Source organism: Chenopodium quinoa, unplaced genomic scaffold (assembly GCF_001683475.1).
Source record: "Chenopodium quinoa cultivar QQ74 unplaced genomic scaffold, ASM168347v1, whole genome shotgun sequence".
NCBI classification, from domain to species: Eukaryota; Viridiplantae; Streptophyta; class Magnoliopsida; order Caryophyllales; family Amaranthaceae; genus Chenopodium; species Chenopodium quinoa.
Window position 1 is genome coordinate 4,865,921 of NW_018742461.1, and position 24,850 is coordinate 4,890,770.

General features: G+C 36.5%; 3 protein-coding genes across 4 annotated transcripts; 2 read left to right on the forward strand and 1 right to left on the reverse strand.

The window, feature by feature from the left end:
• Nucleotides 1-147: 147 nt before the first annotated feature.
• LOC110718462 lies at nucleotides 148-2,145 on the reverse strand. Its single transcript, XM_021897286.1, has 2 exons — nucleotides 1,329-2,145; nucleotides 148-1,132 (listed from the first exon to the last, which is right to left on the reverse strand). Exons 1-2 carry the CDS (start codon nucleotides 2,074-2,076, stop codon nucleotides 360-362), a joined length of 1,521 nt encoding a protein of 506 aa, XP_021752978.1. The 5' UTR covers nucleotides 2,077-2,145; the 3' UTR covers nucleotides 148-359.
• Nucleotides 2,146-5,189: 3,044 nt separating this feature from the next.
• LOC110718915 (protein disulfide-isomerase SCO2-like) lies at nucleotides 5,190-9,547 on the forward strand. Of its 2 annotated transcripts, XM_021897856.1 has the most exons (3): nucleotides 5,209-6,049; nucleotides 6,868-6,991; nucleotides 8,073-8,308. In XM_021897856.1, the coding sequence occupies exons 1-3, from the start codon at nucleotides 5,633-5,635 to the stop codon at nucleotides 8,123-8,125; spliced, it is 594 nt and encodes a 197-aa protein (XP_021753548.1). In that variant the 5' UTR covers nucleotides 5,209-5,632; the 3' UTR covers nucleotides 8,126-8,308. The 2 variants fall into 2 exon arrangements, with proteins under 2 accessions (XP_021753547.1, XP_021753548.1); XM_021897855.1 differs by lacking the exon at nucleotides 6,868-6,991 and having other exon boundaries at nucleotides 5,190-6,049; nucleotides 8,073-9,547.
• A 1,539-nt stretch (nucleotides 9,548-11,086) lies between these two features.
• LOC110718916 (WD repeat-containing protein 13-like) lies at nucleotides 11,087-16,791 on the forward strand. The gene is made up of 12 exons (XM_021897857.1): nucleotides 11,087-11,767; nucleotides 12,203-12,312; nucleotides 12,721-12,790; nucleotides 13,453-13,600; nucleotides 13,682-13,819; nucleotides 14,231-14,370; nucleotides 14,637-14,684; nucleotides 14,969-15,079; nucleotides 15,172-15,353; nucleotides 15,437-15,558; nucleotides 16,071-16,147; nucleotides 16,226-16,791. The coding sequence occupies exons 1-12, from the start codon at nucleotides 11,519-11,521 to the stop codon at nucleotides 16,334-16,336; spliced, it is 1,506 nt and encodes a 501-aa protein (XP_021753549.1). The 5' UTR covers nucleotides 11,087-11,518; the 3' UTR covers nucleotides 16,337-16,791.
• Nucleotides 16,792-24,850: the final 8,059 nt, after the last annotated feature.

Sequence of the window (24,850 nt, forward strand, 5' to 3'; positions counted from 1 at the left end):
CCTCTAACATCCTCAAAATTCTTGGTAATTGATAGAGGTCCTAGAGAATGATTTGGTCATATTGATTCGCTACTGTTGTATAAGAAATTTTATGCAAAGTCAACATAACACTTAAGTATATCTCAAACTTAGTAGTACAATGTACGTAATAATTCTTTTTATTAAGAACAAATATTTGAAGGCATTTTGCTACAAATATATCTCAAATTCTCAATCATATATCAATCATACTATAAAATGTTGAATATTCTTTAAGACATTCAACCTTGTACATATATTATGTACTTTATTATATGAGTATATAAATAAACAAATCTTGTTACTTATACATTTCCATCACATGGAAATAATACTTTGAGTTATCTCTTGCAAACAACCCCACGTCCATTCATCCCACTACCACAATTCATGCTAGCAAGCTCCATAGTTGGCAATGAAGTCTCTTCTTGAGCACCAAAAAACCTGGAAGCCAAACAATCCGTGGCGAAAATGCTACTACTAGCATACTCTTTTTCTCCTCCCATAACCGGCATTGATACACGAGTATTAACTCGGCTCACGTAATCATTCGCATAAGTTTTTCCTAATACACCATCAACATTTCCGGTTAATGATAGAAATTTGAACCCGAGATCAAGATGAGCAAACCGATCCTCATCGGTGATACCATAGTTGTGCACCCTTGAGTCTTCGTCGGTAATAGGTACAACTTTAGCCGTGACCTTGAGTTTTCCTTGGACTTCAACGATAAGTTCGTTGGTCTTACTTGTTCTTGTTATGGTGACTAAAGGAGTGGAGGTGGATGACCATTGAGAGCCTTCGGTTTCTTCTAGGTATATTGGCTCTCCATTGAAGGCCAAGGAAAGACGGTCATTGGCATCATCCCATACGGAGGTCTTCTTAGCGCCTAAGAAGAGACGATGGTTGTCGAAGAGGACTCCAATGGATTGAACCCATGTAAAGTCACGTCCCATGTTTGCATTTCTTTTACCGATGAAGTGTCCGTTGATGTGGAGGTTGGGGTCGGTCACTAGGCAAAAGTCTCTATCCTTCTTTCCATGGAAGTAGAAGGTGATCCCGTCTCCTCCTATGAAGCGAGGGTCTTGACATACGGCTCCAGGATAGTCACAGTCTACGTTGTACACAAACAAACAATTAGTGGCTAATTTAATATGGAGTAGGAGTTAAACCATAAACAAAAATACAACTAAGCTACAGAACTAATTTAATGACAATGTAGAGTAATTAAAAAAAAATCTAACATTTGGGTTGAAAATTGGCATATGTAGTGTAAATGTAGTATGGTTTAATAGATAAAAAAAACTTACTGCAGACAGGCTTGCAAGTGACACAATCGACTTGACATGAAGTAGGGCAATTAGCAGGGCATCTATGCTCTTGGTTATAACATTGTCCGTACTTCTTGTTGTTACATTTAGCTCTCTTTCTATAGCCAGCATTAGAGGATGGAGGAGAAGATGTCGAGGGAGTAGGCTTTGAAGGCGATGATGGAGTAGAAGGAGAAGGTGTTGGTGCCTTAGGAGTTGGTGGGGTTGATGGCTTAGGAGACGGTGTTGATGGTGTTGGGTAATATGATGTATGAGAGTTTTTTGGTCCTCCCGTGGATGATGATGAAGAGGGGGAGGAAGAAGAGGAGGAAGAACCAGAAGATGCAGCAGCGGCAGCAGCAGCAGCAGCTGCTGCGGCTGCTGATGATGCTGATGATGTTGCCGATGAAGTGGCAGATGATGCTGCAGATGACGCAGCAGATGATGCAGCAGATGAAGCAGCAGATGATGCAGCGGATGATGCCGCAGATGATCCCGAAGGTGAATGATGTTCACTTGATGAAGTAGAAGAACAAATTGGCTTACATGAAGCACAATCTACTTCACAACTATCAGGACAGAATTTAGGACAAACATGCTCTAAGTTATAGCACATCTTGTACTCCTTTTTATTACACGACGCTCTTGAAGGATTGTTAGCGATTCCTGGGGGAGTACTTGCTGCCTCAGCCATGATAGCCAAAAACAAAACAAAGAACCCAAGATAAATCATCTTGGGCAAACCCATTCTCTTAGTTGATTTAGCACTAATGAATATTGTAAGTAATGCTTATGATGATTAAGTTATAATTACTAATATTCAAGGGCAGATGATGATATATCCTAAAACAAACAACTGCTTTTATAGAAGTGTAGGAACTAGGAAGTGTAGGAAGTCAAGCTTGATGATTTCATAATTAATATTAATTTATTATGTTCCTTAATTGTTGGGTCAAAAGTTAAATATACTCCTTGAAGAGTTGAAGATAAACACATGCAATTATCATATAAGAATAAGCTTTAAAATCAGAAAATTATATTTCTATGTATCTAAAGTGTAAACATAAAATGGACCGACCTTTTGTTTGATTGTAAATATTGCCATGGTGCAGCTTTTTGCATTTTACACAATATTGGAATCACTTAAATATGCAGGAAGAAAAGGGGTATTTCTTTAATTTGACATTTAGCCAAAGCTTACTTGATTAATGAGAAATAGTTATATTAAATTGAAAGGATTCTTGACTATTAATGAAGTTAGTTATCAAGTTGAGGGGAAAAATATAAATGTTTATCTGTAACAGTGATTAGAAGATTAGCAAATGATACTTTGTCTTGCAAAAGGAAATGCTTAGTAAGCGTAATGCCTAGTTTACGGGGTTTTGGGTGTGGAGGGGATTTAGGGATGAAGCTATTGCCTTTACCGCTATTGTACACATGGTTTCTAAGAATAGCATCAAGATTGATGGGTGTGGTAAGTGGTAACTAGGGTGTTCAATAATCTTGGATCAGGTTTGGTTCGCCCATTGGTTCAACCAGCATCAACCCACTATTAACCCGTGGCCTGCATTCTGGGGCGGACCCACTTATTATCATTGTGGGTCAAAGGACACACTATTTTTTTTTGGAAAAAAGTTACTATACAACTCAATTTAGACCTCCAGTAAATTAAAATATAAATATTTCATCTTTTTATCTCGGTTCCACCTCACTCACAAATTGCCAAAAACATTTTCAATTCCTCAAACTAATAATCAATAGTTCAATACCCCTCTTTTGCTTTCTCTCTCCTTTCACCATGCCAATTCACCAAGTCAATTTACCAAGTCAGTTAAACCCATTTTTAATGATTTATAATGAACACCAATTCATATTTCATACAAGTATAAGATAAAAAGTCATTTGAAAAATTGAAGTTTCTAAAAGGGAACAAAAACAAGGGAGAAGATATGAATAAATAGTACGAAGCTAAGTAATTTGTTAAACGAAGATTAAAATTTAGGTATGACAGTGATGTTAGATTATTGATGAAATTACAGATTTGAATTAAGTTTAAGAAGAGAAAGAACTCTAGTTTATAAGTGAAATAATGGAGAAGAACCCTACCACAAAAGCCGTAGCTTTTACAGAAGTTCGCGGTGGATGTGTGGCGGTTGCAGCGGCGGTGCTGTGAACGAGGGGATAGGGGTCATGGACTCAAGGTGGTGTTGGGAGAAGAGGCTAAGAGGGTATTCCTTCTTTCCTCTCCTTTCAAATTAAGTAGTCAATCTACTTGCTTATTTTTGTTGAATTATTATTTGTTGTTCGTATACTGTTATTTTCATTCAAAGAGTATAAGGTATTGTTCTTATTTGATGATTATAGTTGATTTTATTGATGATAAATTTCTCAATTCTTAATTTACGATTGATACGAAAAAAAAAATGATTGGCATTGAAATTGTTAGTCAATTTTTTATTTTTTTTTGAAGAAATTGTTTATCAATTGATATTTGCAGTTAATTTTTTTTAATAGGAATTAGTATATATATTACGATGTATTATTAGTTTGATGTAATTGATTAAATGATTCAAGTTTTTATAGTTGGACAAAAGTACATTGCTTTATCTAATTCACATTGAGACTTAAATTTCATGAAAAAACAAATATATGTGGGATATTTCAAATTTGTTTTTAGGTACGGAGTATTAGCTTGGATATTATCGTGAATATGAAAAGTTGTGAGCTATAAGTCTCAATTTATATATTTATCCATGCCTTTGTTATTGAATTATATGTGGTCGGTAAACGTTGGTGACACACTATCCGTTAAATCCTGGATCTGCCACTGCTTGCATTGCATTGGCAATATACAAAATGATCCTCTTTTGACCCAACTTGTTATCAATCCACACCAATTAACTATTGATCCACACCCAACTCGTCCAATAACCAAATCTAAACATGCATGAGGTTACATAAGACCCACTTTTTTGGATACTTTCACAAAGATTTCTTTATAAATTACTACTCGTATAAAAAAACCAAAATCAACAATAGTAGTGGTGGGTGTAACATCAACATGAACAACCCATGCATCATAGACAATGGTTGGTGGGTATGTGTGATAACTCAATAAAGGATACCCAACACCTTAATAGGACCCGAAGATGCCATGTTGGTGAAATGAACAATCTCTTCAGTTCTAGCTAGTACATCTCAACATGTTTCCAAAATAGCCATATAATTGATCAATTTAACTGATTCTCGGGATTTTATAGACTTATTGGTAGGTTTGTTATGATTTAAAACCAATTATTATGACCATAGAAGACACCATACACATCCACTCCAAATTTGAAAAATATTCTCAAATTTGGTCCAAAAACATGGATTATAACATTACTTTTGTAGATAGAAAATTTCATGTTTTCCTAAAAAGAAAGAGTGCTGGATGCTTCCATGAATCCCATGAGGTCACTTAAGTATTTGGAATTGTTCACTTTATCTTTTAACTATCATTTTAGACACTTACAAACTCACCTCTTGTCATTGACTTAGTAATTTATCTAACCGTTTAGTGGGAATACATAATTCCAAACAACATTATGTGATCCCATGATGCACCTCCCACAGTCCCACCTATACACCTCACATGACTTAGGATGGCCACATGGATAATTGAAATTATCCACTTTGCCTTTTAAGTTTTAACTACCAAATTAGTTGATTACATACTCGCCATATTCATATTACTTGAGTTCGAATAAGTTTTAATTCGAATTACTAAGTTTTTTTTTTTTAGGGAAATTTAATTTACTAAATTATAAACTTTAAAGTAATTATTAAAAATTACCCAAATTCAAATCACAATTAAAATAAAATAAAATAAATTTCAATAGATGACAAGTAAATCAATTAACTCAAGATTACAGACTTTACAATAGTACGACCCCACAGAACAGATCCTATCCCGGTAAGGTCGTAAACAAAACACGATCCCAAACAACAAATCGGAATTTAATTTTATCAGCTCTTTTTCCCTACTAGACAAAATTGTATTAACCCGATACTAGCACTAGCAGCGCTCATTTCCGTGTTCCCATCGACCACCACGTTGTCATTGGCGTTTTCTCTATTTCTTTTTCATCTCGTCCTCTTATCCCTCTCACTACTCCACCTTAACTATCTTCCCTAACTTCCTTCTTCTTCATCAATGGCGCCAATCCAACAACTCAAATCCCAAATTTCACTTTAATTCATCACATCAATCTCATTCTTCCTTAATCCCAATTTTCAATCTCAATTTCCCCCCAAAACCAACCATGTTTTCTGCAAATCTAAGCACTTCTCCTTCCTTAATCACTCCGAAAACTTCAACTTCAAATTTAAAACCCTACTTTCTCTCTCCTCGTTCTGTCACAATTCAATCACGTGCCCCCGATTTCTCTGCAGCTTCTTCTTCATCTTCTTCTCCTGATTGGTTTCAATTTCCCGATATTTCTGGACCTCGGATTCCCCGAGAAAACGACGCCGTTTCAGAGGGTAGCAGCAGCAGCAGCAGCCGAGATAGCAATGATTCTATGTTGAATGGGAAGAGAGAGAAGAAATGGTCGAGAAATAGAGAGAGTTATCTAAGGGATGATTCTGAGCCTCTTCCTCTTCCTATGACTTTTTCCGATATTACCCCTACTTCTCTTGAGGAAATTGATCGTCGTCTTCGTTGTGATCCTCAACTTGAGGTAGATTCTTTATTAATTGATAAAAAAATCTCATTTTTAGTAAATTTATTATTGTCAATTGTATGAAAATTTGGGTTTGGAGGTAAAGATTTGATATTTTTGATAGTGACATTAATATTTTGCTTTTGGGATATTTTGAGGATAAAATTGATATTTTTTGTTTATGAAAGATTGTTTTTTAGGACTCTATAAAAGTGCGAGAAAGGGTGATGATGTAGATGGAATTAAACCCATTCTATACTTTACTAACTAGGGTAGCTAATATCCTACACATTATTAATTAAATTGAGGATGTAAACATTAATGGTTGAATACTAACTAGGCTAGCTAACATTTAATTTGAATTTCGAGTTTGAAGTGTTTAGTTGATTTTCTTGATATTTTTAGGGGTCCCTCCTATACATATAATTTGTTAAGGCATGATTGTAGTGCACCTAATATGATTTAGTGTGGCATTTGGAGCCTTGGAGGATATCAATGTGACATTGTAACTTGGCATTAGTACACCCTATGCTTTTGATTATTGTTAGATGGAGTTAACAGATATGGTGTATTGATGGAATACGTGTTGATTACTGAAGGTATGTGCGGAAATGATGTATGGGAAGATATTGGGATTAGTTTTGTAAATATGGTATATTGTGACAAAACTAATCTTGGTCTTTCTATGTATTTTATTGGAAGATATAGCAAGCATTGTTATTTGGAGATGAATTGCACATTGTAAACCAATTGACTTATTAGCCTCATGAACAAGGGAATTTGGAGTTTTCCATCTTATATGTTATCTTGTCTTATTCTTGTTTTGGGGACTTTAGGATTGTAAAGTGCCTGTTTTTGAGTGGGTGGGGAAGTGTCGAAGTTGCCAAGGATCAGGGTATGTCGATTACTACAACAAACGAGGGAAGACTACTTGCAAATGCATACCATGTATGGGAGTCGGTAAGATTCTGGAATTGTTCTGTCTTTTAGCTTAATTCTAAATAGTATTTTTTTCAAGGGAAGTTTAGTCATAGCAATATGTATGAATTTCTATTCACCAAATTTTATGTATTGTTTAGATGGATGAGTGGCAATGTTCCTAGATATGGATTAATTAATAAACAATGTATGTTTGGCTTTCGTATGTGGCCTCTCTTGATAGGTTAAGAATAGTAACGAAACCAGCTTTTCTTTGAAGATCAAAGCTTCATAGCAAGAAAAAGTGTATACAGATAAAAGGATAAACAAAAGTTTAAAGTTTCTCTTGTCCCTAACAAATTATGAGGGAACTGTAGGTCATGCAATGCTTCTTAAGATATATGTTCATAACTGTGTGTCTGAATAGCTTTCCATGAGATTGCTTTCTTTTGACCTAGGAAGTATAGAAACTTCTGGGATATAAGGTTTCCTGTTCCCAAAAGCTCATTTGTTTCCATGCTGATGAAGTCCAGAATTGGCTGGGAGCTTGGGACTTAAGGTTTTCTAGTTTCTGAATGCTTCCTTATCTGTGCTACATAGCTCTTTATAAATTGTTTATATTCATTTTTGCATTCTGTGACAAGTAGTCCAATGCGGAAGATTTGTGTTTAGTGCTCATAATTGTAATATGACTACTACTTTGCTGCAGAATTCCTTAAGTCATTCCTTTTAGTTCCATTCCTTTTAGTTCCTATTATCATCTTCATTCTTTCTCTTCACAATGCCACCACAATTTCCATCTCTTCTCAATTCCCTTAGGCACTGTCACTGGCACATTGCAGGTTATCCATCCTCCACCCAGGTGTAAGGTGTAATTTACTAATTTTTACACTTGGGTGTTGGATGGAAATTGTGGTGGTGTTGTGAGTTTCTGGCATCTTGTAAATTTGTCTTTGGGTAATACATAGGTTATAGCTTCTCTCTGTATCATCTCTTCTAATTTCGAATAACTTGGTTTGCTATAATCTTCTGTTACTGGTGTATAGTTGAGCTTGTGTATTGCTTTATTGGAAGGTAAATATACATCTTGTAACTCATTCTGTATATCAATTCTTGGCTGCAGGATATGTTCAAAAGATATCAGCCCGGAAGGAGTTTGAATCGATGGAGGATTAAAAACCACCTTGATCTCAGTAGAAACTTGTTAGTTCTTCTAGCTTCAATGTTTATGTACATTCAAGATTATTCTGATGAGAAATGTTCCTATACCCTTATTTATCAGAACAGATTTACAGAAAAAAAGAACTTTTATGAATTTTGTTATGGAATATTTAATGAAAATTTTCTAGTATCTGATCTTACTATTCTGGAAATATTAATTATATTTGTTCACAATCTTTAAATTGGAATGCAACCTGGGATAAAACACATATATGACCTCGTGCAACTCACGTCTACAGATCATGTACTCTTCATTTTGAATAGAAGTATATTTTATTGCCATTCCTGTTAATTGTTCTTTGTAAGCAAACAGCATGTAAGTGGCGATTTCGTCGAATTTGCCCCTGAAGAGATGGTCACAAATGCTTGTTATTGTCATTTCCACAGTTCTACCTCTTGCTGTTTACTCAGTCTTCAGTTTGTATTGCTGGATTGTTCTTTGATGTGTTCATACTTCAACCCTGTCTGACAAAAGTGACAATGAATACTAAAGCTGAAACAAAAGCAATGTATAGCTGTTTTCAAAGGCTGATTGATGGTTGAGATATTTTGTGTTTATTTTAATCCACAATAACATCATTCACCTACCTCTTTAACATGTCCTTTCTTTCTCTTCCTCCTTTTGGGAGAATGTAACTGGTAATTCAAGCCTTCAAGGAAGCAGTATTTGGCTGTCTCATCTCCAGACCAGGGTGTGGTTTGAGGAAGTCTATAGCGATTTCGCTATGTATACTTGTTACACTTCATTTATCAAGAAGATTGACACTTTGACATGTATACAAATATCCATGGCCAATCCCATTGTAGTTGTTGCTGCTGCAGTTGCTGTCATTGTCTCCATGGTGTTACTTATATTGCTGCTGCTTCTGCCACAGCCATTTGCCTTCTCTGTAATGTTTCATCTGATAGTAATATGACTTATAGGAGTAGTAGCAGGTTTTGAAAGGTAGTACCTTCGGATAACTACCTTAAGAATGTCAAGCATAGTTTCCTAGGCCTTAATCTGATGTGTGCATGTTTCTGTCAAACCTGAAGTTAATCAGATGCCTTCTGGCTTCATGGAATGCTTTGTTGTCTAGTTTGGTACTCCAAACTCTGTCTTAACAAGTCACGGGGTATAAGGTTTTCTGGTTTTGGAGATTGACAAGGTATCTTGTTGTAATGGTAGTGTTAGGAACCGTAAGGGGTACATCTAGGAAATGAAATGTATGAAAAATTGAAAAGATGATGATTATTTGCAGTTTTCTTTTTGTGGAAAGTGCTATGAATTTTGTACTATTTTTTCCATAATTTTTATTTTTTTGGGTTACAAAATGATACAATTATTACCATTGTCAGTCTATCACCATTAAGCATCGATACATAATACATATGAAGGTATTAGTTTCTTAAAGAAGTGTAAAGATTAAAATACAAATAAAATTTTATTTTCTCACCATACTTTATCAATAAGTATATACAAAACAAATACTCATGATCGATCTTGTTTTAGTTTAAAACTTTTTCATAACTAGGAAAGCCTACGCGCGCGACATAGTTAGTTTTTATGGTTGAGTTTAATAGCTTGTTTTAACACCCAAAACTTATTGAGTTAAGCTTTTGAACACACACTAAGAAATTGATTGACAATCATATCCGTGACTCCTTGAGTGGATGTAGAAACGTTGTTTCACTTTAAACGGAGCTGTGAGGCTTTTGTTGTGAGTTATAATATACTTCTATACTTCTTCCATCATTTTTAGTTGCAATACTTGATAATTTACACTATTTACATTTTATAATTAGTATTTATTGTCTTATATTGAACAAAATATAATCAGTGTAATCTTTAGATTTTTTTTTTCGTATTTCTATAATTAGATATACTAATATCAGTTTATACATTAGCAAACGTGAAAGTCAAAAGGTTATAACTAAAAGTGAACGGAGAAAGCAATAAAAGAAATAATGTAATTAGGTGATGAGTTAAATAAATGAGGGAGTGACTTAGTGGATATTTAGAGAAAATAGTACGGAGCAACATAGTATAAAGCTTATAATTTAGAGGTTGATATGAGCAAAGAACCGCCACCATCCAAACTGCAATGACAATGAATAATACAATATCCCTCGCCGCCCATAAACCCAAATGATTCCCAGCTCCTTCCCCCACCCAACGACGACCTCTTGAGTCTTGATCTATCATTATATCCAGCACCTTCTCCACCCCTTCACAAGGATTATTATCAGGTTAAACGCTTTTGCCTTCTGACTCAACATCAGATTCAACAATCTCCTGCTCTTCATCACTTAAACTGATTATTAAATTCACAATAAAGCTAGATTGTGAAATTGGTATTTAATAATAATAATAAAAAAAAAAAAAGTTTTACCTCACCTTAGAAGCTTTTTCAAGCTCGGTAGGCGCATTAATGGAGAAGTTCAGGTTTTTTTTACGGGGAAGAAGAAGGGGGGTTAAGATAGAGCAAGAGGTTGGAAGTTGGAAGGGTAGAAAGAATATAAATAAATAAGAGAAAAAGTACCGAAAGCATAAAGACTCTTAACATGAATGGGGTATATAGGTAATTTAATATTTTTAGGGGTAAAAAAGTCATCACACTATTTATAAGAGTTTTTTTTGAACTTTTTATTAGGAATGTGTAATTAAAATATTAATGTTCAAAGAAAGCCTTTGTAAAAACGCAAACGAGGACCTTGCCAATAGCGTTGGGCACGGACTGGATCGACAGATGCGGTGGTTTAGCAAATCGAGCCAAGAGTGAGTCGTAGTAGAAAAGTTGTGATGTGTCGTGCTGTCGTGCACATGCTACTCTCTCAGGCCTACCTAAAATTTATAACTCATTTCACGTGTCATGTCAACGTACCTTCTTAAGAAATTTTACGCTATTTATTTTTGATGTAAACTTTAAAATCAGCAACCCGGCTAGTCCTGCACGAGCTTGTGCTAGCGGTGAAAATAGTCCATGCGAATTACACGGTTTATCGGCGTGTCTCTCGTGTTGTACCGGGCTTGTGCCGAGTTGGGCCAAATTCGTGATGATCGTCGTGCCAACCTGGCGCGTACCCACTCTATCTGCCGGTATCTATATAACTCGTCACGTGGAAAATATTAGTACTCACACCACCATTTTCGAAAACAACGACAATTGAAGTTTTTCCAGAAGAGAGAGAAGCAAATCAATCATAGTTTCTGCAACTCAACAACTCTTCCTAACCAAATCATATAATTTAAGCGCGTATTTCAAGCAAAATTTCTCAAATAATTCAACTGAAAAAAAGCCCTAAATTCTTCACCAATCATCATCTTCTTCTTCAGATGAAGAACAAATTTTCAGAGAATTCCTAACAATGGCTGCCCAGGCAAATGAACCACAACAAGTTGAACAAAGTCAGAAGAGAGAGAAAGAGGCGAAGAACATTCCCGAAGCTCACGAGGAAGAAGAGAGGAGAGAGAATGAGGTGAAGAATGAAGAATTAGATCCAGAGTTGTTTAGCTGTTTACTTCAACCAATTGCCGCTGATTCCGATCTCGATTACATTGGAATTCGTCGCCTTCTTCTCCATCGCAAAGCTCAATCCGGTGCTCATCGAAGAATTGTATGATTTTCTCCTTTCAATTGATTTCAATTTTTCAATAATTTGTGCAATTTTTCATTTGATTTGATTTAGTTAAAATTTCGGCTATTGAATTAAATTGCTTTGTTAGTTATTTTTTTGGTGTTTGATATGTGATCTAGGTCAATTTTTAATTGTACTTGAGTGTAATTTGTGTTGATGGTTCTCTTCTATGTTTATGCATTTAGTTAAGAATGTATGCAGTTCATGTTTTAGCAATGCTACAGTTTTCATGAGGAAATACCGAAATAGCGCGATAAAATAATTTTTTTTTTTGTTGTATTGTGGCTAATTCGCTCATATTAATGTCTATATTTACCATTTTGGCTTGTAATTATTGGATTTTTCACTGATTTAAAAAAAAAAAAAAGAACTTAATATGTTTGTTTTGTTTTTGTTTTTGTGTTTGCATTGTAGGAATGGAGATGTAATGGTAAAGGTTATGTAGCATATCGCAATTTTATCAATCGACCACGGAATTGGGAGAGCCTCCTTTTGCAAAGCCAATCAAGCACTCCTAATCAAAGGTTGCTGAATTTTAGCATTGTTGTAGATTTTTTTATTGCGCACTGAGTGCTCTAATATATTTGACATGGATCTTGTATTTATACTGAAACTGCAATATGTTATTGAAATTATTAGTCTATTTTTTCATATCCTATGCTATAATAAATCATTAGTCATCTGATACTATGACTCCCCTCCCCACTCCCATGGACATGTAAGTGATGTAACTCAACTAGTATCCAACCTTGATTGGCATACTAGTTATTTAAGAAAAGGATACTGGCCTTTATCTGCTCTCCAAACCCCACTGTTATTTCCTTAGATTGCAAACAAGTAAGCATGCCATGGTCTGATTTACTAGTTTCAAATTTAAATTCATGTTTCCACACAATTCTGACATCAGGTTCATTTACTGGTTGATGCATCAGTGGACGATGGGTTGCATCTCCAGGTCCACTCTCTCTTCTGTTGGAGGTGGAGAGCATGAACTCTAGCAGGGTATGTGAATGTTATATCCCCTTTTACTTTCGTAATTTTTACCTTCATTGTGGTATGGCTTGCTGAAACTTGTGAGACACCAATCCTGAATTCCCAATATTTTTATACGTAACTCTTTCTGTATTGGAAAAATGCACTACACACTTCTGCTGTGGAACATCATACATATGTTTGGAAAAGGGAAGTAAGGAAAAGGCTCTTTATTCCTCGAGAACCTGCATTAGGTAATCATTAAACTCTTCAATACCTTCAAAATTTTCCCTATGCCTCTATGAAGTCTCCCTCCTGAAGAAGATAAGGAGGCAATTGTGCAGAGCTTTATCCTGAAATAACAGAAAGATTATTACTGCTGACTCTTAACTTGATGCACAATGACAGGCTGGCACTTAGTGCTTCAAAATATATAAGGGCACTTTAACGAGCTATTTTATTCTATTTTGTTTTACTCAAATTAATGCCATAGCCAAAGAAGAGTATAATTTCTCTAACCCATTATTTGTAGACAATAGTAATCAATCATACATCTTTCCAATTGTAGGTAGAACACATCTGGGATAAACCATGCTCCCAGACACAAAACATTGTGACATTAATGCTAGAAATTGAGCTTTTTTTCATTATGTTTTACATTTTTTAAAGTTGATTCTTTCTTGCTATTGTAGGGCCTGCACGGTAACAGCCAAGCAAGAAATAGTTTCAGCTCCAGTACTAGTGACAATGATCATCGCTCTGACCGATCACGAAGGAAAGCTGAACCTGCTTATTCTTTTGTAGGAATGCACTGTATCTTTGATCAGTGCAAAGTTGCAGGTGATCATTGCTCTTTTGTTCTTTTGAGGAGTCTTGTATTAGTAAAGTTATAGAATTCTTGCTTATTGGTCTTATATGCAGTTACTGTACTAAAGTTCGGGCACATGAGTTCTGATTTGCTAGCATATGGAGCAGGCGATGGATCTCTGACAGTTTGCTCTGTTTCAGACCCTCCTTCAGTTACAAAAGAACTGATAGGGCATACCAAAGATGTCACAGGTTAAGTGAACTGGTACTGGTTCTCCAGTCTTAAACTTGTTTTTTTGTGCGCTGAGTAAACTTTATTTTTCTCCCCTTCCTATATTCCCCAAATTTTCTCGGAGTAGACTTGGTCTCTTAGAACTGAACTGTTTGTATAGCATATGAAATATGTGAAGGGTGGAAAGGTTTCTGTGGAGTGTGGATAGATTTGCAGTTAGGTGTCTTCCAGTGTTGATGCTTGATGTTAATATACCACATAAATTGTTCTACTTACCGACGGTTGAATTTGTTTGAATAGAAGAGTATGTCCTGAGCAAGTACTTTGTGTAGGTAGAGCTACATATGTAGGCAATGGATAAGTGGTTCAAATGAATTCTTGTAATTAAAGTAGTTTGCCCAACTGAGATAAACAATTGTTCTTTTGTCCAGATTTTGACTTCACAGCCAACAACCAATACATTGCGTCAACATCACTTGATAAATCCGTGAGAGTGTGGGACCTATCTAAAGGTGTATGCATTCGGGTTATTTATGGGGTCTCAGTGCAATGGTGTATACGTTTTCACCCTGTAAGTGCTTCCGTTAATGTATATATGATTATTATCTAGTTCTTGGGTAACATTATTCCTTTGCATCTAATCCTTTAGTCTAAGCATGCTCACTAAAATGGCATGGTAGTTTATTTTCCTTCTATTGCCCTTTTGTGTGTTTCACAGTGGTATACTGATATGTGCTACTATGGTGATTGAAGATGTTGCTTACAAACCCTGGCTGTATATTTTCAACAATTAGTATTTTGTTGGTGTCTTTTTATATCAGATGTTCCTTGATGCAGGTGAACAATAACTTTCTTTCAGTGGGGAATGCAAACAGGGAAATCAATGTGAGTTCTGTTATGTTACCCGTACACCCGAAATATGTGTAAAACAATGACTCCTTTTGCTATTTCCTAGTAGATATTTGGCTCACTAAATTTAATAGCTTCCTTTTGTGATAACTGATAAGCATGTTATTAAGCATCCTGCATTTGTTGATCCTCAGACGCATTAGGAATTCCCTTCGTGCGGAGGGTTTCCTAATATTTTCTCTTTTTCTTACCTTTATAAAAATATTAAAAAATCCTGCATTTGTCGATATCTATCTTATGGCTACTGTATGCTGCTGCAGGTCTACAATTTCAGTACCGGTAGATTGATGCATAAGCTTGTTCTTGATGACGAGGTTACTGCAATGGACCATGATCATACGGGTCAGCTGCTTTTTTGTGGTGATGCTCAGGTAGTCCTTCTTACACAGAAGTTGCTATTGCTGTTCCTAGGAGTAATCCTTGTCTCTTTCATGAATGTAGTTCAGCTGGATGATGTTTGCAGGGATTTATATATACTGTAGGTATGGACTCTCGTACTGGAGCTTTATCTCGTTTACATCGAAATCGGAATGGAAGCAAGAGGAAGTCCCCAGTCACAGTTGTAAAGTATCGAACCTTTTCTTTGTTGGCACGTGGTCCAGTTTTGCTGACTTGCACTCAGGATGGAAGTTTGGCATTCTTCAGGTTTGGATAACAATTGTTTAAACAATCTACTAATTAAATTATTTAAGTAGTTTCTTGTAGAGATGATGATGGCTCTTCTGCAGTGTTGCCCTGGAGGTAAAAGGCTATTTGACAGTTCGTTGCTCTCTCAAATTGACCCCTCGAGTGCATAGAATTCGAGCTTCCTTCTGTCCTTTATTATCCCTTGAGAAGGGAGAGTACATAGGTTTGTTTTCTCTTCTTGTCTCCTTTTTTTTTTTCTTGCTTGATAATTTGGCTTTTGTAGCTCAAGCTCCCTTTATGTCCTTTGTGATGTCTATCTGTCGCTCAAGCAAAAAAATTCTGCATCTACCCTTCATGCTCATTTGAAATTTTGTTCTCTGATGAGTTTGTCATCAGGCTGATGGTTATTCTTGTTCATCCTCAACACAACTAGATAGACTTTACCTAGACTGAGGATGGGTCATTTTTTAAATTTATATGAGAACACCTTTTTTTAGGCAATATATTTCATACAGTGTTTGAGCCTTGAAGTGTTAAGAGTTTGTTCAGATTATGATACTACAGCGAAATACCGAGTCTAGTGAACATGGGATTTTTTCTGTGGTCATGTACCCTCTGGAGGATAGCAAATTTCTTCTGTGATTACCTATATGTCTATGTTGCATTGCTATGGCATTTTAGTGCTGCCTTGTATTAGTTATCTGATCTGCTGACACCTCCATTGTAATGATGAAGTTGCTGGAAGTGAGGACTCAAACGTATACTTCTATGACTTGACTCGACCAAGGCACACTTGCGTAAACAAGCTGCAGGTAAATCAAATTCTTTTCACTTTTACCATATAAATATCCTTTATTCCAGTATACTCAGGGAACCATTTGCCAATACAGGGTCACAGTTCATCGGTAATAGGTATCACATGGAATCATGGAGAGAACTTGCTAGCTTCATCTGATGCTGGTGGAACAGTTATAGTATGGAAGAGAGCTAAAACCAGTTAGTACTCTCTTTGGTCGCAAGCTTAGCATTGTGAGGAACATTCACTGTAACGTGCATGTTCATAGAGGATCACCGACGATGCAGAAATGGGCAATCTTGAATTCCTGATTGCTTGATTTGAGTCTTAGAGGCCAGAGTTGTCACATTGTATTGTGATATTATTGAGCTGGAAATCGAGGCTTTCATACATACCAGTTTTCGCTTCATACCATCATTCAATTTATTCCGTTCACACAAAGGCAATATAGGTTGATGCACAGCACAATGTATCTGTTTTTCTTGTTATGGACCTCAAACAATGATTTCATATTTTCATGAGACAAGTTAGTAAATATGACCCAAGAGTTGTGTTGTTGGTATGATACAGATCTGAGTTTTGGTTGTAAATTTGTATTGGATATGATTGTTTTGCAAAAATGAATATTTGCCCACTTTTGGGGGTGTTTTCTTTCCAAAATGGTTTACTAGCAAGTTTTTCCTGGAAATGGATCATTTTGTCTGTGGAGACTTCTTGCCCACTCCTGGAAATGGATCATTTTGTCTAATCATTTTAATTTTGAGTGGCCTCTTGAGAATCCTTATGCATACGAGATACAATTACGTGGTGAATAGTATGAGGATCTAGGAGTGGAGGGATGGTTAGTCTCTCCATCCCCCCCCCCTCCGAGAGATGAGGGTTCGATCCTCACCCCTCTCTTGTGATAGGAGGGGACACCCTGTATCTTACAAAAAATACAGTGAATAGTACTTATAACAATAACATTAAATAAAATAAAAAAAATACATAAAGGTATATTTTCACAATCTTACATGATTATTTTAAAGGGTGCAACACATGTCATAAATGACACCGACGACCCTTTCACGGTGAAATCTATAGTTGCTGGTGTCTAGCGTTGCACCTTGCATCCTTTGCCATAGGGATTTGTTAAACATCGCCCACAAATTACTACATAAAGCCCACAAAATTCACTTGGTTTGCCAAAATTGCCCTTGACCTTAAAAAAAAAAACTCACACTCTCATCACTCACACTCTCATTGCTCATCTTCTTTCAACCTCTCTAAAAAAAAAAAATTCAAATAACGGCAATGTCGAGGCGGCAAGGCAAGGAATTGGCGGCGGCGGCGGAGGGAAGGATGTCCCAAGGAGGAAAGGTACATTTTGTTAAAAAAAAAAAGGGAAAAACCGCCGTGACGACGGTGGGGCGCCCTGGCTGGACGCCCAGCCAGCGGTGGTGGCGCCAGCTGCAGACGCCGCCACCAGTTGGCTAGCGCCTGGGCTGGACGCCACAGCCACGGCTGCGGCGTCTTGAATAAACGCCACAACCGTGGCTATGGCGTTCAGCCCAGGCGCCAGCCAACTGGTGGCGGCGTCTGCAGCTGGCGCCACCACCGCTGGCTGGCCGTCCAGCCAGGGCGCCCCCCCCTTTTTTTTTATATTTTTTTAAAAAATTGTTTTTAATTTTTTTTTTTTTTTTTGTGTAATATATTTTTGAATTGTTTTTATATTTTGTTGTTTATTTTTATAAATTTTTTCAATTTCGTTGTATTTTTTCTACGTTTATATTTTGTTTACAATTATTTGAATTTCCCTGTGAGGGACCCATTGATGCATCACATAGTCCACCAGTGCCGGACACCACTGGTACGAATCCCTGAAGTTAGCCAATGCTCGCTCATACGCTTCCTCTGTGGTAGCCTGTAGGATCTTCCGCCACTTACCATTCACCAATCTCTCTGCCATTTCCAAATTCTTCTTGAAAAGGTTGTAGGCTTTCACTTTCACGCAGTTGTTGATGTGCCATGTGCACAATAAGTGGTTCGATTCGGGAAACAGCTTTGCTATGGGGGCAAAGAGACCTCCCTCACAGTCGCTGACGATGGCTGCTGGATGAACATTAGGCCCGATGTAGTTTCTCAGCTTCTCCAACACCCAATAATAACTTGGAGCCGTCTCATCCCTGATGATTGCATGACCAATCAGAAAGTTCTGGTTCGTTGGAGCCATCCCAACTATCTCAACCAGTGGGAACTTGTACTTGTTTGTCTTGTACGTTGAGTCGATCAAAATCACAAATGGCCAAGACTTGATCATATCAGCACAATCAGGATGCACAAGGAAAAGATGAGTCACCTCCGCTGTATCTTCATCAGAATCAAACCAGAACAGGTAACCACGTGATTGTGCCTGGTGTAGCAGCTGCTGTATAGGGTTCCTTCCCTCTGACCGTTCAAACCTGAGTTGCTGTCTGACGTTGTAGATGTGTCTTCGGTTTGGATGGTCTTCTGGAAATTTCTCTAACACAGATGCTAATATTTTAGCAGGCTTCACTTGAGCATCACTCATTTCTTTCACAATTAGTTTCGCAGCAGGACTTAAGCCGCTCAGTTGTCGATGACCCTCTTCATATACTATCATCTCATGGTTGTGATACCCCCATTTAGAGTAACCAATCACTTCCCAACCGTCACGACTCCGTAGTTGTCGAACCTTTACTCTGAACTCACACCCACAACCTTTCCGCTTTGTATCAAACCGAGTGGTTGTACGAAAATCTCTTTCTTCTCTTTTGCGATAACGGTCACATCTCAAAATGCGATCCATTCTACCATCCCGTTGAGATTTATGAGTTACTACTACCAAGCAAAATCCAGCTGCAATTGCAACCTGTTTTGCCCAATCAATCGCCTGTTGAGCTTCTTCGAATGGACCATCATGTCCAAATATCCCACTGTAATCATTTCCGTCTCCACCATATTCCTGCATCAATTATATATTACAATAAATACATTTAACGGATAATACATTTAATTTCTATATTTACACAGAATTAACACAAAAAAAAGCATAATTATATATAATCAAACTTAATTTTTATAAAAACCCAATTCGAATTTTCAAACTAAATTTAAAAATATACCATTTCGAATTTTCAAATTTAATTTTAAAAAAACCTATTTCGAATTTTCAAATTTAATTTAAAAAAAAACCCATTTCGAATTTTTTTAAAAAATCATTTTCGATTTTTTTTTTAAAAAAATTAAATAAAAAACAACAACAAAATCAAAAAAGAAAAAAAAAAATTAATTTATAAGGGTGGCGTCTGCCAGGGCTGCCACAGCCACTGGATTGGCGCCTGGCAGGGCCGCCTCACCCAGTGGAGTGGCGCCTGCCCAGGACGCCAGTCTGGTGGTCTGGGCGTCTGGACGCCACTCTGGTGGTTCTGGCGTCTGGCTTGGACGTCCAGGCTACGGTTTGGGCGTCCACCCTAGGCGCCGGAGCCACTCCGACGGTAAACCGTGAATTTTAACGGTGACTTACCTCGTTTTCCGTCGACGACGACGTACCTCCGGCGTCCCCCGCATCTCCGGCCTGCCCTCCGGTCTCCCCCGGCGAGCCAGTACGGCTCCACATTTTTTACACCGAGATTATTTCAATTTTAGAAAAAGGGCATAATGGTCAACCCATATCATATTTGTGGGCTTTATATGGTAAATTGCGGGCGATGTTTAGCGTTTCACTTGCCATAAGTTGAGATTTTTAACTATTACAAGTAGTTACATGTAGTGCTACTGGGTGCACCGTTCACTCAAACCATAATTCATTTAATTCGTGATGTTGGGTCACTTGGGTGCCCCTAATAGTGTAGTTCATGCTGGCTGCTGCAAACATAATAAACATGGACTAAATAATGTAAGATAAAGATTCACATTGTTAAGGTTGCCTGCCATCTTCAAAATTGACACTTTTCCATTTCTCTCAACATACTCTCTCCAGCAAAACTGCATTCTTGACTCAGGTCTTCTCAATGTCAACACCATTGAAGAAGATTAAGCTCAAACTCATTAACAATGGCGAAGAATTTCTTGAAGATGAAGTAGAAGACAGATTAAGCAATCTCCCAGATGACCTCCTTATCACCATTCTCTCTCTCCTCCCCATCAACTCCGCCGCAACCACCTCCGTCTTATCCCACAGATGGCGCTACCTCTGGACCAACTTCACCCACCTCTCCTTCCCATGACAGTACAAACCTCGACCTTCTTTCGACAATTTCCAAACCACCATTGATCTCATACTTTCCCAGATTTCTTCCCCCAAAATTCATACCCTTTCCCTCTCAATCCCTTCCCCTTCCCCCCCTTTTGATGATCAGTTCCTTTTTCGCTGGATTTCCCAGATTTGTCCTCTCAATCCTCAGGTTTTTAAGGTATCTGTATTTGTGATCACCATTTTCAAATCCCTAATTTTGTTTTTCAAACTCAATCAATTGAGCAGCTTCAGCTTGATTTTAAGTTTAGATTTGATGGGAATTCGTCGATTAATCTTCCTAATTTGAAGAAGCTTTGGTTGAGTGTAGATGAATCACAACTTGATTTTATGGGTACCCTTTTTAAGTCCATTCCTAATTTGGAATATTTGTCTTTGGAGTTGAATTATTTGGAGAGGATTCTTATGTTGTTGATATTTTATTACCCAATTTGTTATTCTTGAGTTTGAAATTTGACACAGATGATTGCAAATTTGTGATTGATGCACCTAAGCTTGAGGAATTTCATTTTCATGGTTTTTTAGTTTTCTGTCACTTTGTTAGCAAGATGAGTATGTTACAAATAGCAAAAGTTAGCTTAATTGTTGGTGATAGATATCTTGCCCAATTACAAGGGATTTTTCAAGGGATTTCTTGTGTTAGGTCTTTGACTTTATCTTATGGTGAACCTTTTGACCTCAATTACTTAAATGCTATTGATGTGCCAGTCTTTCGTAATGTCGATCGTGTTTGCTTGTGTTGTATCTTTATGGATCAACATCACCAGTTACCTAGCCTTTTTTTGTTGGCTAATCTTAAGGAGATAGAGTTCTCAGAGTACATAAGATCGAGCTTTTGTTGGAATTTATGAAATTCATTCTGAGTAATGTAACTGTTTTGGAGAAGCTTTGCATTTCAGTGGAGGAACAATGTGTTGCTCCTGAAGTAGATGGACTATCCTCTGAACTGTAAGGAGCTTTTCCTTCTTTCAAGGAGTTCATTGAATTGTCGGATTGAGCTCTCTGGTGAACACATCGTAGCTTCAAGCAATAGACTTCAGACATTGTGTACTTGCTTATCACTCTGTATGCCACAGCTAAAATCAGGTACACTTCTGCTCGCTATTGTGGTAAAATAGGCTTCATTTTCTCGCAGAACTTGGTAAATTTATTTCTTCGTTCATGTATGTGAATGTTTTGCTTCAGGTTATCTTGATTAATATTCGTATTTAGCTTTGATGCTAAACATCTGCAATCTTATGCTTCTTTTATTTGATGTTGATCACAGTCGCTAGTCAACAGTGTTACAATTTGTTTTGGGTAGGTAGATTTGTAAGTAGATGGAGGGAAGGGTTAGTGATGAATATATTTTCCCTTGTTGGCCTTGGAAAGCACATTTGAGAACTTGTACCTTTATACGACAATAAGAATATTGAGGGATGTGAAGGCACAATTGAACCTATTAGTTTTTTTATGCTTTACCTTTTTATGTACTTGATAATATTTGAGTGGCTTTCAAAATCCATACTGAAATAACCTTTTGGTCAAATCTTTACTTGTTTCATTTGTAGGCTCTGCTCGTTTTTATGAGAAGGGCAGGGGCATAGCCGAATAGGGAGCAGGGCTTTAGTCCTGCATTTATATTTTGTATGCTTGCTAGTGATAGGATGTATTCTGTGTATATAGCTTGCAATGTGTTTGTAATTTCGTATCTTGTTTTGCTTATGTTTTTTCTAGTAATGATCTCTAGGGTGTATTTTGTTTACCTTTTGGTGTCCTGTGACCATCTCGTCTATTCTCATGGCTCTCTTTCCTCTGATTTGGAGTATGTTGAGGCTCTAAGTGTTGCCTCAACTACTTTTCCTTTAATGCTCTGTCATAGTTTCATGTATGCATATGGTTTTGTCTAGGCCCTAATAATGATAGTTTATGCTTTCAATTTGTTGCAAAACATCTGCATTTGGTTTTATTTTTTTTCTGCATTTATGGGAGGGTCATTCTGTGAAGAGAAATTTATAGCTGTAGAGTTTAAGAGGATTGTATTGAAAGTTTGGGAGAATTTGGAGGATTATATAGATTAAACATCTCAAGTAGATTGCACTGATTGATACTGTATGGTGGAGATTTTATTGAGGGTATGTAAATGTGCTGACATGAGCTACGGTTTATCAGTCTGTCTATTGTAGGCTTGTACCATAGTTGTAAATAATTAAGGGTGTTAACTCTAAGTATTTTTTTTGGTGATTATGGTGATATATATATATATATATATATATATATATATAGAGAGAGAGAGAGAGAGAGAGAGAGAGAGAGAGAGAGAGGAAGGCTCATATAAGAACCTTCCTCTATATAAGAACCCATTATATATAAGAACCATTTTCAGTCATTGGATCAATTAAGATCTAACGCTCTACATTTACTTGGATCAAAATAATGGCACTATTGTAAATTAATGAACTTTTTATTGTATAATAGAAATTTTAGAAAAATTTGCCAGCTCTTTCTCTCTCTAAAAACTAGTGCAGCATTTTCTTTCTCTAAAATTCTCTCCCCAATTTCGCAACTATCTTTGGATTCATTCAAAGCTTTCAAAGCAAGATTCATCAAATTCTTCATTCAAATTTGCTTGGAACTCACGAATTTTGTGTGAATTTTTCATTAATTCATGTTTTCGTCAATATTTTTGCGATTTTTGGGTATTTTTCTATTCGATTTTTGTTTTTGGCGATTTTCTATTCGATTTATATTTATTTTGTTCGATCATTTATCAGTTCGATTGTTTGATTGTTCGATTTTTCTGTTCTAATTTTGATATTTTTGTTCGATTTTCTTTTGCAATTTTGATGCTATTTTGCTGTGATTTATTCTCAATTTTTTCTAGCTTTTTGCGATTTGTATGGTGCGATTTTGATACGTTAATTTCTCAATTTTTTGCTGCAATTTATGTTTGATTTTTACTGTTATTGTTTGATTTTTGAGATTTATCATTTTCATTTGAATAATAATGTGTGCCTTCACCAGTTGTTTATGTACTTCACCAGTCAAAGTTTTTAGCTGCTTCCAAACACCTTCTCTATGTAATTCTTAGATGCATGCTACTCTATATAGTAAGGAACATTGGTAAATCTTTTGGTTCAATATACTACAATATGTTTCTCTTCACAAAATTGAAACTCCAGTCATGTAGCATGATTATCTGGGGCTGTCCATTTATTGGCACTGAATACTGATGCTATCATACTGTTAAAAGGGAGTTTTGGTTCCTCAATCCTCGCTTACTGATTTTTGGTTGAAAGTACATATTCTTAACAGAATTTTGACAATACTTTTGAATTAGAAAAGTCTGTTGTGTCTAGTTATGTGAGATCCTTAACTTTCAATTAACATTATCAGTGCTTGTAATCCTTCAGTGATTATTGGACTTTGGCTTGCTCATATTTTTTGGACTGCCTAATGTGTAGCAAGGTATATCCTAACTTTACTCAGAACAAATTATTGTCTTTAATTTGTGTTTCACTTCATGTTTTGTTGATGTGTACACCAAGTGTCTGATGAACCTCAATTGGCATTTCGATTTAGCTTTTATTATTGCTTGAACTTTACTCTCGTATGATGTATTTGAGATTTCTTGATAAGTAGTATCAATTATAACGTCAAGGCTTCTCACATTTTGTAATCTTAAGATTCTAGGAAGTAAGTAGTACATACTTTGATTTGGTCATGGAATAAGTGAAAAAAAACTATCATTACTACGGTACTACCTAACTTACAAGGCTTTGATATTTTTAAAGGCCATACACTACATTTTAGCTAGATCAATATAATTTAATCATATTACATATTTACAATTATCTTCAAGAGCAAGTTTATAAGCTTTTAAGGTGGGTGATAAGCGCATTCAGACCTGTAGGGACAAATGGCTCCCTCCTCCACCAGGTACATACTCTAAAACTCAACTTAAAAGGGTATGGCGGGGTGGGTATTAGAGCTATTTTGAGAGATAGTAGTGGGGACGTTCTGATGGCAATGTGTGACACTCGTGAGGGAAATTTTTCTGCTGAAATTGGTGAAGCTATAACGCTCCGTTGTGGGCTGCAAACAACTATGGAAGCAGGATTTCGAAGTTTCATTGTGGAGCTTGATTGTCTGAGTATTGAGATGCTTTGAGAAGTGGAAGGACTGCTCATCTCTTTGTGTTTCGATCACTTTTGTCCATATAAAAAGAAATGGAAACAAAGCAGCTCATCTACTTGCAAAAAAAATAGTCTAGTTCTTATTGCTTTTTATGTTTGGTTGGAGAAAGCTCCTCCTAATGTCAAGTTGTTTGTAAGTGAAGATATTTCTGATTAATAATAGTTTGGTTACGTTTTGTCAAAAAAAAAAAAAAAAAGTTTATCAACATTTTGAGCTCTTCACCTATGAGATACTACATGAAGAAACATAATGGTCTTAGCATCGATACCAATAGAAAGGCTCAAGAAT